Below are 15,540 nucleotides of genomic sequence, written 5' to 3'. Positions count from 1 at the left end.
TGATTACAAACATGATTGTGGTTGGGTTTCAGTCATGTAAAGAACACTCCCCATCACCAGTGCAACATTTAATTCTAACATTAGTTTAACTATTCTATAAAATGCCATTGTGAGAATAGAAAAAAAAGTACATTATCCTGGGCCAGAGTGGTGGCGCAGGGCATAAAAAATCTGCCTTGCTTGGCTAGCCTAGTACGGATTGTGGTTCTATTCTCCATTGTCCCATATGGTCCCCCAAGCCAGGAGTGATTTCTGAGCACATATCCAGGAGTAACCCCTGAGCATCACTGGGTGTGGCCGAAAAACAAAACAAAACAAAAATACATTATCCTAGCAGATTATCATTCCCTCTGTTTATAGTTTAGAAGTTTGGAGTTAACTATACACTCAAATATACACAAGAGTGTTTTAAATGATCAGAATTAAATTACATTTTTGGATTATAATAAGCTAACACTTTATTTGGAGCCTTAATTTTTGTTCTGTCTCTTTATTTTTTAAGTTTTAGATAATGGATCTAAATTAAGCAGATATTTTGAAAAAGGATTTAAAGACCCACTATTTGAAATAATTTATTAACTCATTTAATTAATACCTTTGATTTGTTCTTTATATCTGCTATTTTCTCATTGATCTTTTCATGATTAATTAAAGCATGACTTGGAAAATTGATAAAATTGGCAAACTCATTTTATTTTGTATTACAATTCTCATAACAGTTCCACTTTGGTGTTTCAAACCTCTAAATTGCAGTATTCAATATTACAACCTTTTAATCACTCACTAAACTTCTTACTACTTACTACTTACTACTAATGACTTAATATCGTAATTCTAAAACATTAGTATGGTATTTCCAAACAAAACTATTATATTGCTGCTGTGAAAATTTTACTGCCACAACTTTAGTTGCAGTAATGACAGTGCTCATTGCTTTGTTCCTTTTTGTTAAGTATAATTACACTTCATCCTCTTCATGGGGGAAAGGACATATAGCTCTAAAAAATGACTCTTTTTGTTTTTGTTGGTTTGGGGGGGCCACAATCAGCAGTGCTCAGGGGTTACTTCTGACTCTGTGCTCAGAAATCACTCCTGGCTGACTTGGAAATCCATATAAAATGCCAAAGATCAAACCCTGGTTGGCCATATACAAGGCAAATGCCCAAACTGCTGTGCTATTGCTTCAGAAAAAAAAAAAAAGGTGTTTATTTTTTTTAGGAGGCCAGAGTGGTAGCACAATGGTAGGGCATTTGCCTTGCACATGGTTGACCCAGGACTGACCAGGGTTTGATCCCAGGACCATATGGTCCCCCGAGCCAGGAGAGATTTCTGAGTGCGCCAGGAGTAATCCCTGAGCACCGCCAGGTGTGGCGCCAAAACAAAATAAAAGATTTTTAAAAAATTGAGCCTTATTTTAAATTTAACATAGCATAGTAATATATCATTTTCTCTAAGTGAAAGATATAATGAAGATTTTTCTTAGATATAATTGGGGTTTAGCAACATCCTGTTCTAGTAGCAGTCTGTCTTCAACTCTACCCTGTATAAAAAGGCTTGTCCTCAATCTTTCAAGGGAGAAATAACTTTTTCTGCACCCATTATTTGTCTAGACTACAAGTGAATTATTTGCTTCATACTTGTAGACCCTAACTCAAGACCTCAGACCTTACACCATGAATATGTAGGATGGTTCTTCTAATAATGAACTTGACTTGCCTTTAAGTCTTTCAGTGCTGGCCTCTCCTTTTCAGTAAAAGAAAAAGAAGAGTTAAGGGATGTCTTAGGTATACTATGTAGTTTCTGTGTTACTTTATTTGACTTTCACTAATTGATTTTAATTTGAACCAAAATATAAAAAATAAAATCATTTGTCACTTAAACCATGAGTCTCTGACATTTTTTTAAGAAAGGAAATCTAAATCCATGTGCTAATCTGTATGGAACCAGGTCATGGGCAGACATTCCAGCCAGGTTAAAGAGCCTCCAGTTTGCCCTGGGGTCCTTGACACCAAGGACTAGTATGGCAGCCATTGTCCTCTGTGGTGGTCTCACTGTTGCTTACCTTAGAGTCAAGTATCCATCAAAATAGAGAGAATATATGTAAAATGTCTGTCAGGAGGGTGCACGAGAGAGACAGAACTACTTTGATAAAGTAAAGAAGAATATAATTTTTATAAGTAAAAAGCATTCCACAATTTTCTAGACATATGAATATCTCTGATGTTCATTTGAATATCAATATAATTGCTCCTACACAGAGTTTTATTTTTACTAAAAGTAGTCATATCACATATAACTGCTTATGTTCACCCATAGCTTTGCCATTCCTGTAGGAAGAGCTAGATTTCAGGTTCCTGCCCCTTGATCCTGAGAAGTTTGATACCTTTCAAAAACAGAATGAAGTAGAAAGACATTACTTGACTTCTGAGACTATTTTAGAACAGAAAACAACTTTCTGTCTGTGTTTGTTCTCTCAAGATTGCTGGTAGCTCCAGCAATCCAACCACTGTGCTGTGAAGAAGGCTAAGATACATGAAGAGGTCACATCTAAATGTTCTCATCAATTCTGCTAGGCCTGTGGTGACAATTCATTGTCACTTTTTAATACCCAACATATCTGGGGCAGGGAAGGACTGAGATTATCCATCCTTGAGGAACAGAGAGAAACTGTCCCCCACTGTGCCCTGTCTAAATTTTGACCCACAGAAGCTGTGTCCTCAATAAATGATTGTTTTGCATTCACTAAGTTTTGAAATAATTGATCATCTAGTACCAGAGTTAGAAGGAACTCCTGAGAATTTGTTTTATGTAATTTCACTGGTTTATTTTTGTTTTCAGTTTAAAAAATGATTATATCTAAGGACAGCAAAAGGCATACCCACTCTGGACATTGTTATATTATTTTAATGTAATACATTAATCCACTTATTACAAAGTCAATGCTTTTTTTTTTACAAAGTCACTGATATAAGCATTTCTCTGTAACTTACTCAGGTTCCTTGCCCTTCAGGGGTGGATATTAATTTACATCTGACAAACAGGGAGATTGCAAACCCCAGTAAGCAGCGATATACTGGTATAGTTCCTTACAATCACTTTCTTCTCAACGATGAGGAAGATTGCTTTGAGGCATTGACTTGGATAAGGAACAACTCCATCATCCCAGAAGGTAAGTATATTGTAACTGCGCATCTTTTCAGAATAGCATTTTAGTTTTATAATGAGTCTAATTCTTCATTTAGTTCCAGTACATAATTAGTGCCTAATTAATACCAACCAAATCATTCATCTGCCATGCTTTGTTTTCCAGATTAATTTACAACTTGTTGTCATTTTTGGATACCCAGCATATTTGCTGGGGGAAAGAAAAAAAGCTTGAGATAGTTTAATTATCTATAATTATTTTATTACACAAAATGAATATCTAAAGAGCAAAGCATGACTAAAATCATTAACTAATTAAAGAATAATTTAACAAGTAAACATGTTTAGCAATTATATGGAAAATATGTGTCCTTTATGAGGCTCAAAAGACCTGGGAAGAAAAGGAAAGGTCTGAATGCAAAGGGCTCTATTCTTTTCTTCATAATTCAGTATTCTCTTTCTTGGTGTTGCCTGAATAGTCTTTCCCATAAATCCACATTTGAGATGCATGCAACTATTTGAGTCTAATGAGAGAGTAAAACATTTGTCAAATGCCTCTGCCAATTCAAAGTGTGCTCTCACACCTCTACCTTTCTATTTCTTGAATTAAAAGTGAAATTGACTAGTAAAGAACAGGATTTAGTTTGAAGCATAAATTACATTTGGGATGTGACTTTTGCATAGATGGTCCTGGGAGGGTATGTTATTTGGTTGCATTTTATCAATACCCATGGCAAGTGGTATTCTCACCCAGTTTTTTACTTCTCTTTAGGGGTATAAACATCAAAGAATGCTCAAAATGGATCATAATGTAAAATTAAGTATATTAATTTACTCAAAAATTTTGTTCACCCTATATATTTTAATCTTAGTATAATTAAATTAAAATATAATTAAAATTAGATATGATTTCTGAATTTTGGTGCAAGAGTTATAATTAGATAGTAGCTAATTTTTTAACAATTCTCTATATATTTTTTTAATTTTACAGATTTTACTGCATTAAAATAAAAATGTTTAGGGGCTGAAGTGATAGCACCATGGTAGGGCATTTGCCTTGCATGCAGCTGATACAGGACATACCGTGTTTCAATCTCTGTCATCCCATATGGTTCCCCGAGCCAGGAGTGATTTCTGAGCACAGAGTCAGGAGTAATCCCTAAGTGCCATCGGGTGTGGCCCAAAACCAAAATAAATAAAAAATAAATTTTAAAAATTAAAATGTTTATCAAATGACATTCAGTGTACTTCTGGAACTCAATTTATCAATATTTTATAGATTAGGGAACTAGAGAGTAGAGGAGTTAAAGTGCTTGCCACACATGTTATTGACCTTGGTTTGGTCTTTCATACTGTGTGTGGTTCCCTGAATACTGCCAGGAGTGATCCCTGAGCACAGAGCCATGAGTACCACCAGGTATATCCCGGAAAAAGCAAACAAAAAGATTTTATGGCCTATACTCATCAAAATTCAAAATACAGCTACTAAGGACTGAAGAGATAGTACAGCATGTAGGGCATTTGCCTTGCACATGGCCAAACTGTGTTTGATCCTCAGAATCCCAAATGGTCCCCTGAGACTGCCAGGAGTGATTCCTAAGTGTAGCACCAGGATTAACTCTTGAATACAGCCGACTGTGACCCAAAAATAAGCCATTTTTTTAAATAAAAGAAAAAGCTACTGATATTGGTCAGTTGCTGTATGTTTTATGTTTTGCTTGTCAAATTTTTAGAATCAAGGGTGTGCATATGATCCAGCTATACCACTCCTAGGGATCTACCCTAGGAACACAAAAATACAATATAAAAATCTCTTCCTCACATCTATATTCATTGCTGTGCTATTTACAATAGCCAGACTCTGGAAATAACCAAGATGCCCTTCAACAGATGAATGGCTAAAGAAACTGTGGTACATATACACAATGGAATATTATGCAGCTGTCAGGAGAGATGAAGTCATGAAATTTTTCTATACATGGATATACATGGAATCTATTATGCTGACTGAAATAAGTCAGAGGGGAAGAGATAGATGCAGAATAGTCTCACTCATCTATGGGTTTTAAGAAAAATAACAGTCACTTTTGCAACAATCCTCAGAGACAAAGAGAGGAGGGCTGGAAGGTCCAGCTCACAACATGAAGTTCACAACAAAGAGTGATAAGTGTAGTTAGAGAAATAACTACACTGAGAACTATCATAACAATGTGAATGAATGAGGGAAGTAGAAAGCCTGTCTAGAGTACAGGGTGAAGTGGGGTGGGGAGGAGGGAAATTTGGACATTGGTGATGGGAATGTTGCACTGATGAAGGGGGATGTGCTTTACATGACTGAAACCCAACTACAATCACATTTGTAATCAAGGTGTTTAAATAAAGATATTAATATAAAAGAATCAAGGGTATGTCCTCAGAATATTTTTGGAAAGTATTCATATTTTTCTGTAATCCGAAAGAATTTGTCACTAGAAAGATAAGAAGTTGTACATGAAACCAACTGTACCTGAATTTTGGGGGGAAAGTTGGATTCTATAGGGTAAAAAATTAAATTAACTAGTAAAACGGAATAGGATTTGACTGGAACAGAAGTCAGACTTTGAGACCAGGTATGAAACTTGTCCAAAATTATTTTCACATTTATATCCAAATTTGGTGTGATTTTTCATTTTGTATCTCTCTGTGGTTTAGCTATACTATATCGTCATCTTTCTTTAAGCACTTCAAGGGCCTTCATAGATTTAGGGGATTCTGTAACCTGAGGGCCAACAAACTTTTAAGAAGGATCAAACAGTTAATATTATAGAGCAGTATTTTCAACATTTTACACTTACAGACCACTGAGTATAACAAAAACAATATATTGTGCGCACATTGCTGTTTATGTGGATTGCATGGAAACACTTTTGCTCTGCTCATCTGTATGACCCTGCATTCCTTGTGGTTAGTAGCAACAATTCTTTATTGAAATAGCAGGACATTTATGTGGAAAGGCCTACGTCCATGTACCAGTAGTTGCTAACCACAGCTTTAGACTTGTTTGGGGCCAACAACTAAGTTCTGGCACTGTAACAAGAATGCAGCAAAGGCAACATATAAATTAATGGGCATTTCTCTGTACCCTTTTTCTCCCATGAGTTTGTGTTGAAAATTAAATGAGATAAATATTACATACCCAACTCAGGACAAGGTTTCAGACATGATAGGAGTTAATTACTATTACTACCACTCATATGTGGTGGACTTGTTGCTACACACTGAAAAGGCCCCTTTAGTAAATCCCTGTCCCTGCTGGACCAAAGACAATACCTCCTAGGAAACTGCTTCTATACAAAGATGGAAGTTAGGATACACTAGGAGCCAGACTAATCATAGAAATATACTATAGCTTTATTGATAATTATGAAAGCTGTGAATTATATAAAACATTTTTGTAGAAAAAAGGATTTGAACTCAGCCTGAAAGAAGGGTTAGAGAGGTTGTACTGGGACTAATGTGCTCTCCTTTCTCATGGCTGGCCCCAGTTCAATTCTTGGCACAAATGGTTCCTTGAGCACTGTCAAGAGTGGCCCCTAATCACAGAGCCAGGAGTAAACCCGGGGTCAGCAATATGTGGCCCCAAAACAAAAGAAAAAAATAATAAGGGTGAGCTAAGCAAACATGAGAGGTTGAAAGAGTTTGAATTGTGTCCACAGACTTAGCAATTGGGTAGTAGTGGGAGATGAAGGTGCAGAAGGTAGAGGATGACCTGTGAGTCCAGCCAAATCTTGGTTAATAGGTTACTTTTGAAGGTTTGGGGAACTAGTGAAGATAGAAAACAAGCAGGCACAGAGAGGAAGATGAACCTTCTGTTTATATATTAGAGAGAAGAATTCTAATAAGAGTTGGATGGGGAAGACCTCAATAGCCTGTCGGAAGTAAGGCATTCCTGGATGCATATAAGAACGGGAAGTAACCGTCTTTGCTGCTTTTAGTGCTCCCATTGGCAATGCCACTTCTCGTTTACTTTTTGGTCAATTTTGTGGTGTTGTTTGAGAAACTAGAAAATAAGTCTCGTACATAGTGAAAACATTTCCTTAACCCATGATCCTTCCTCTACCTGTCAGCCCTTGCTTTCTTTTCATGTACTATGATAATGTCAGAAAGAATGTTTATTATTTATCTTAGTTTCCTCCCTATCCTTCAGTGATCGCTTCCTCCCTTTCTTCATACTTCATTGTGGAGATGGTTGAAGGAGCTGAGGACAAGCAACTTCTTAAGAGTCTGGGGAAATAACTCCTTTGTCTTGTGGCTGTGATTGGGTCCACATCCATCCTGGGATTACATCCTAAATCCTGAGAAATTCCAGGCATGTCTAACTTAGCTGAATCCTAGAAATAAGGTGACCCTTGTTCACTGAGGATGAGCAGAGGAAGTATTCTAGAAAAAAACAAAACAAAACAGGTAGATGCTGGTAGCAGAAGCAATGGCCAATTCCTAGGCAGTTTGCTATCCTCTGAGTTTTGCTGTTGACTAGACAGATAAGTATAACCCCCTCCCACATCACATTAACTCCTTCCCACATACTTCTAGCAAGCCTCCTTATGTGGAGGAATCTTCCTCTCTTAGATGGTATTAGTCAATGTCAAAGAGACCATTTTCTGGGTTCAAGAGTTGGATGAGGTTATAGATGTCAATTATACTAAACTATTGGATTTACTCTTGTGTAGTGAAGAATGGCTGATGTCATGGACTCAAATGCTGCATTTAGCTACAAACAAAACCTGGAAGATATGACTGGGTAATGGCTTAGACAGAACCCAGAAACCAAGTGCATTATAGCTGTTTATGGCCTTAATTGAAACTAATCGAAATTCAACTGCTATTTTCTGTATTTCCCATGCAAATGAAAAGTCATATATAAGTAAAAAAAAACAAAAAACAAAAAAAAACAACCCTGCCTAATGGCCTGAAGTGGATCAATTATTTTCCTCTTTTGCTCAATATAGATTACTGCTTTATTAAAAGCATGTTTATAGGAAATGTATAGCATTAAAATCCCAGGGCATGAGTCATAGAATGAAGCCTTTATTATATTACATCTAATATATTTTCCCTTTTTATTTTGTAGAGAAAAAGGGGACAGGACAGTCTTAAGTTATGATAAATCAAAACAGGTCATATTTCAGCTTGTTAAATAATAATAAAAAACAAAGGTGTGTGATAACACAGCATGTAGGACATTTGCCTTGCACGTATCTGACCCAGGTTTAATCCCTGGCATCCAGATGGTCCCCCAAACCTGCCAGGAGAGTAATTTCTGAATGCAGAGCTAGGAGTAACCCCTGAGCACTGCTGGGTGTGACCCCAAACCCAAAAATAAATAACTTGGCCCCTAGTTCCCATCCTTTCTTTTTTTTCTTCTTAATTTTATAGAAAAATGCAGAAATATGAGATAATAAAACAAAGTAATCCATATCCCAAGGTTCTTTGAAAAAGTCAGGATCTCCTATTTAAAGATTAAAAAAAGAAAGAAAAACAAACAAAAAATGAGGTTTGTGTCACAGGTTTTGTTTTTTTGTTTTTGTGGGGTTTTTTTGGATTTTTTTTTTGCATAGATGCAGCAAAAGTTGGGGGGAATAGCATTTTTCCATTTCTTAGTCTTCTATCACTTTTGTAAGTAATTTAAAGTTTTCATGATACAGATCTCCCACATCTTTCGTTAAGTTGATTCTAAGGTACTTGGTGTTCCTGTATGCCATTTTAAATAGGATAGATTCCTTGATCTCTTTTTCTTCTGATTCATTTTTTGTGTACCCAGGGGTCTCAAACTCAATTTACCTGGGGGCTGCAGGAGGCAAAATTGGGGTGATCCTTGAGTGTAAAGTCAGTAGTAAGCCTTGAACATTGGGTGTGTGTGTGACCCAAACAACTAAAACAAAACAAAACAAAACAAAAAAGATTCCTCTAGGGCAGGGCCACAAAATGTTGTACGGAGGGCCACAAATGGCCCACGGGCCGCGAGTTTGAGACCCCTGAATGAAACTCATTTTTTTGTATTGGCTTAATAACTGGCTACTTGGCAGCATTGGTTTACTGTTCTAAACCTTTTTTTTTTTTTTTTGGTGGACTTTTTAGGATCTTCCATATAATCATGTTATCTTCAAAAAATGATAATTTGACATCCTCTTCCAGTTTGGATTTCTTTGATTTGTTTTTCTTGCCTGATTGTGTAGTCAGGACATCTAGCTTCTATATTGAATAAAAGTGGAGGCAGTGAACCTCTTACCTTTTTTTTTACCTGACCTCAGAGAAAATGGTTTCCGTTTGTCAGCATTGAGAATAATACTAGCAGTGGCTTTGTTCTCAATGGCCTTACTTTTTTTTTTTTTTTTATTGAGACCATTGTGAATTACAAGTCTTTCACAGCTCTATTTCAGGCACTTAGTGACAGTGAATTAGTGGCCATTAAATTTGAGGAAAATTTGATCCACTCCCTATTCTATTGAGGGTTTTTGTCATGAATGAATGTCAGATCTTGTCAGAAGTTTTCTCTGCATTGATTGATATGATAATATGGTCCTTACCTTTTTTTTTATTAATGTGGTGTATTATGTTAACTGATTTGTATATGTTGAAAATCTCTTGCACCTCTGGGATAAATCCCTCTTCATTAGGTGTGTGATTTTTTTTTCACATGTTGTTGGACTCTGTTAACTAAGATTTTGTTAAGGATTTTTGCATCGATGTTCATTAGAGATATTGGAATGAAATTTTTATTTTCTACAAATATTTCTATTTTGGGTATTAGTGTAATGTTAGCTTCATGGAAGGTATTGGGAAGGATTGCTATGTCTTTAATGTTTTGGAAGATCTTAAGGAGTCAAGACAGTAAGTCTTCTCTGAAAATTTGTTAAAATTCACCTGTGAACCCATCTGGACAAGGACTTTCATACTTGGAAAGACTCTTAATTATTGTTTCAATTTCCTTACTTGTGATTTTCCTGTTTAGGCTTTCTACATCCTCATTCTGCTTTGGTAGATTACAGGACTGTAAAATCTATTCATTTCTTATAAGATTGATTCTCCACTCTGGAGAACAATCTGTGGTTCTCCAGTTTGAAAATATAGTTATTCATAGTAGCCTTTCTTTATATTTTGACTGTTGATATGTTTTTCCTGTTTAGGCTTTCTACATCCTCATTCTGCTTTGGTAGATTACAGGACTGTAAAATCTATTCATTTCTTATAAGATTGATTCTCCACTCTGGAGAACAATCTGTGGTTCTCCAGTTTGAAAATATAGTTATTCATAGTAGCCTTTCTTTATATTTTGACTGTTGATATGTTATTTGGGGGAATGGTGCTGAGGAGACCCCAGGGACCCCAATGGTCATTCTCAACCAACAGGGCTATATCAATTCAATGCAAGGGCTCAAGGATGTATTGATGCTTGTGTCCCATGATATGAGGGATATCCAGATTCCTCTAAAGTGCTAGTGGCCTCTAAGGCCCCATTTACGGTGTGTGACAACTTTCAGAGCTGCACCTGGATGATTTTTATTTAATTTTTATTGAGACCAATGTGAATAACAACTCTTTCACAGTTGTATTTCAGATACATAGTGACAGTGAATTAGGGCCATTCCACCACCAGTGTTGACCTCCCTTCACCATAGTTCCCAGAATGCATTCCATCCTCTACTTTTAGCTTCCTGGACTGGACACAGGTCCTTTTTGTATATAGATTGTTATAGTGTTGGTCTCTTGATTCTATTGTTGTTAACTTTGGTTTGGGTATTTAGGTTTTACCATTTTTTATTTCCACTCAATGCTCCTAAGATCACTTGGTCTTTGAGTCCCATCCACTTTTTTCCCCTCAACTTGTAGGAAGACTTAGAAATATGAAGCAGAACAAAATTATTCATGTTCTATGGTTCCATAATTTAAAAAAAGATGGAAGCCCCTATCTAGAGCTATAAATATAAATAAAATTAAAAGAAGGAATAAAAGAAAGAAAAATAAATAACAGGGCCAGAGTGGTAGCACAGCAGTAGGGCATTTGCCTTGCATGCAGCTGATCCAGGATGGACATGGGTTTGATTGCCTGGCATTCCATATGGTCCATGAACCAGGAGAAATTTTTGAGTGCAGAACCAGGAGTAACCCTTGAGCACCAATGGGTGTGATCCCCCAAAACAAAAAATATTAAAATTAAAAAAAAATAAAAATAAAAAATGCTAAAAATAATTTTAAAATGGGGTGCAGATGTGGCAAGGTTTTTGTTTTTATTTAGTTTTTGTTTGGGAGTGGGTTTTTTTGCATAGGTGCAGTAAACATAGAGGAAATTGGAAAGGAAATTCCCTTGGCCTAGGAGATACAGATGTCTACCCTTGAAGCATACTGTCATGAGATTGACTATAGGCTCTGGACATGTTCGTTGTCAAACCCCAAGGTCTTTCTTTATGGTGCCAGGGAAAGTTCAGCTCAGTCACTATTTTTGTAGTCAGTCTTCTGTAATTAGTCATCTTGGTTTTTGCACAGATCCTAGGACAGAGGGACTTCTGGTTTCATCTCACCATTAGGTAGTAAAAGTAGGACAAATTGCTGCTGTTTCCTTTTAGTCAGGGCATCATATGAACCTATCCTGGTACAAGTTGTGCACCTGGAATTTTTAAGAGAACTGTTTGGTGCTGGGAATCAAGGTCATGTGATGCTGATGCTAAATTTGTCAGCCTAATCATGTATCAAATCCTGGTGTTAACATGATATAATGTGTGATTTCATTTTCTTGCTATTCACAATTACAGTTGCTAGTGCTAATGCACATTCAAAAATTGTATATTAGAAAGTAAAAAAATATTTTAACATTTATGCCAGCATTTTCCTCATTTAATTTGTTATTTTTTGTAGGGGTCATACTTAGTGACATGCTCAGAGTCCAGCAAGGTACACCAGGAGGTACTGGTTGTGGAGTGGGCTTGAACTCATGACTTCCCATATACTAAGCATATTCTCTACCACTTGAACTGCTCTCCTGTTCTTTTATTAGAATATTAAGTAGAAATTCTTAGTCTTTCTTCAGATCTAGTAGTTAAAATTTGCCTGAAGAGTGAGTTGAGTTTTTTTTTTCTGCCTTGAAGGTCTCTTTCTCTCTGAGAAAGATCCTTATGCAAGGTTGCTAGCCTTTCAGGAAATAACTGAGTGCTCATGTCACCAACTTTAATATGATGGGTCTTGACCCAGTCATTTATTTATTATTTTCCCTCCAACACTTCCCTCCTTGAACTAGCTTCCTATTTCTAATTTGTAACTGAAGTAATCATAATTTACACCCTTAAGATAAGAACCAATTTAGCCTTTATGTGAAAACTGTTAAGATATATTCTATTATCTTTTACTGAAAATTTGTTTAGTGAAAATTATTCTATTCATCAGTATCAATTGCCATTTCAGAGTAGAGATGCCTATTTACCTGCCTGCTTACCTACCTGCTTACCTCTGTCAGAGGAACAGATGTAAAAACTGTCAACTATAAAAACTGGTCCTTTTTAACCCATTAAATAGATTAAACTTCAAAGAAAATAGTGATAGAGCCTGGAGTGGTAGTATAGCAAATAAAGTGCATACCTTGCATGCAATTTATATAGTTTTGATCCTCAGCATCCTAGATGGTCCCCTAGCCTTCCAGAAGTGATTTCTGAATGTAGAGGCAGACAGGGGTAACCCCTGAGTATCACTAGTTTTGTGCCCAAAAAAAAAAAAGCAAATTAAAAAAAAAAAAAGAAAATAGTAACTAGAAAAATCCCTAGCTTTGCCACTCAGCCTTTTTCTTATATGCAATAAACTGCATGAGAGTAAAATTACTCAAATAAGTAGTAGTCTACCTGCTCTCAATGTAGATCACAATTAAAAAATCACAGTCACCAACTACATATGACAAATGTAAAATGATTGTTGACACTCCAAAGACTAGCATTATTAAACATATAATGTTAACCTTTGAGGGTTCTACTCTTTTTCTCTTATGTTTTTTAATTTCCATTTGGTCTGTGTTAAAAGAGAGGTGGTCTTATACAGTGAATATAGCCCAAACCCTATATTTTATTTTTTTAATTTGGTTTTCTTTATTTTTTTAAATTAATATCTTTATTAATAATTACATTAATGATTTATCTTGATTACAAATATGATTGTAGTTGGGTTCAGTCATGTAAAGAACACCCTCCTTCACCAATGCAACACTCCCAACACCAATGTCCCAAATCTCCCTCCTCTCTATCCCACCCCCACCTGTACTCTAGTCAGGCGTTCCACATCCTTCTTTCATTCACATGGTTATGATAGTTCTCAGTGTAGTTATTTCTCTAACTGCACTCACCACTCTTTATGGAGAGCTTCATATCATGAGCTGGACTTTCCAGCCCTTCTCTCTTTGTCTCTGAGGATTATTGTAAAAATGTCTTTTATTTTTCTTAAAACCCATAGATGAGGGAGGCTATTCTGCGTCTATCTCTCTCCCTCTGACTTATTTCACTCAGAATGATAGATTCCATGTACATTCCATGTATAGGAAAATTTTATGACTTCATCTCTCCTGACGGCTGCATAATATTCCATTATGTATATGTACCACAGTTTCTTTAGCCATTCATCTGTTGAAGGGCATCTTGGTTGTTTCCAGAGCCTGGCTATTGTGAATAGTGCTGCAATAAATATAGCTGTGAGGAAGGGATTTTTGTATTGTATTCTTGTGTTCCTAGGGTATATCCCTAGGAGTGGAATAGCTGGGCCGAATTGGAGCTCAATTTCCAATTTTTGGAGGAATCTCCATATTGCTTTCCATAGAGGTTGGACTAGACGACATTCCCACAAGTAGTGGATAAGAGTTCCTTTCTCGGGCCTGGAGAGATAGCACAACGGCGTTTGCCTTGCAAGCAGCCGATCCAGAACCAAAGGTGGTTGGTTTGAATCCCAGTGTCCCATATGGTCCCCCATGCCTGCCAGGAGCTATTTCTGAGCAGACAGCCAGGAGTAACCCCTGAGTACTGCCGGGTGTGGCACAAAAACAAAAAGAAGAAGAAGAAGAAGAAGAGGAGGAGGAGGAGGAGGAGGAGGAGGAGGAGGAAGAAGAAGAAGAAGAAGAAGAAGAAGAAGAAGAAGAAGAAGAAGAAGAAGAAGAAGAAGAAGAAGAAGAAGAAGAAGAAGAAGAAGAAGAAGAAGAAGAAGAAGAAGAAAAGAGTTCCTTTCTCGCCACATCCCTGCCAGCACTAATTGTTCTCTTTCTTTGTGATGTGTGCCAATCTCTGTGGTGTGAGATGGTATCTCATCATTGTTTTGATTTGCATCTCCCTGCTGATTAGTGATGAGGAGCATTTTTTCATGTGGCTTTTGGCCATTTGTATTTCTTCTTTGTCAAAATGTTCATTTCTTCTCCTCATTTTTTGATGGAATTAGATTTTTTTCTTGTAAAGTTCTGTCAATGTCTTGTATGTTATGGAGATTAGCCCCTTATATGATGGGTATTGAGTGAATAGTTTCTCCCACTCAGAGGGTGGCTCTTGTATCCTCGGCACTATTTCTTTTGAGGTGCAGAAACTTCTCAGCTTAATGTATTCCCATCTGTTTATCTCTGCTTCCACTTGTTTGAAAAGTGCAGTTTCCTCCTTGAAGATGCCTTTAGTCTCAATGTCATGGAGTGTTTTACCGACGTGTTGTTCTATATATCTTATGGTATCAGGTCTGATACCAAGGTCTTTAATCCACTTGGATTTTACCTTCATACATGATGTTAACTGGGGGTCTATGCTCACTTTTCTGCAAGTGGCTAACCAGTTCTGCCAGCACCACTTGTTGAAGAGGTTTTCCCTGCTCCACTTAGAATTTCTTCCTTCTTTGTCAAAAATTAGGTGCTTGTATGTCTGGGGAACATTCTCTGAGAAATCAAGCCTATTCCACTGATCTGAGGGTCTGTCTTTATTTTAATACCATGTTGTTTTGATAACTATTGCTTTGTAGTACAGTTTAAAGTTGGGGAAAGTAATTCCTCCCATATTCCTTTTCCCTAGGAGTGCTTTAGCTATTCAAGGGTATTTGTTGTTCCAGATGAACTTCATAAGTGTTTGATCCACTTCTTTGAGGAATGTCATGGGTGTCTTTAGAGGGATCGCATTACATCTGTATAATGCTTTGGGGAGTATTGCCATTTTTATGATGTTAATCCTGCCAATCCATGAGCAAGGTATGTGTTTCCATTTCTGTGTGTCCTCTCTTATTTCTTGGAGCAGGGCTTTATAGTTTTCTTTGTGTAAGTCCTTCACATCTTTGGTCAAGTTGACTCCAAGATATTTGAGTTTGTGTGGCACTAATGTGAATGGGATTTCCTTCTTAATGTCCATCTCTTCCCCATCATTGTTG

General features: G+C 36.7%; 1 protein-coding gene across 1 annotated transcript in view; it reads left to right on the top strand.

Moving 5' to 3' along the window:
* CFAP61 (cilia and flagella associated protein 61) overlaps positions 1–15,540 on the top strand; it is a 391,053-nt gene that overhangs the window by 277,677 nt on the left and 97,836 nt on the right. The window contains exon 22 of the mRNA XM_049774327.1: positions 2,995–3,169. Within this exon, the coding sequence (XP_049630284.1) occupies positions 2,995–3,169 (175 nt within the window). The remainder of the gene's footprint in view (positions 1–2,994; positions 3,170–15,540) is intronic.

This window comes from Suncus etruscus, chromosome 6, assembly GCF_024139225.1.
Source record: "Suncus etruscus isolate mSunEtr1 chromosome 6, mSunEtr1.pri.cur, whole genome shotgun sequence".
NCBI lineage: Eukaryota > Metazoa > Chordata > Mammalia > Eulipotyphla > Soricidae > Suncus > Suncus etruscus.
This window is presented reverse-complemented; position numbering and strand designations above follow the sequence as displayed.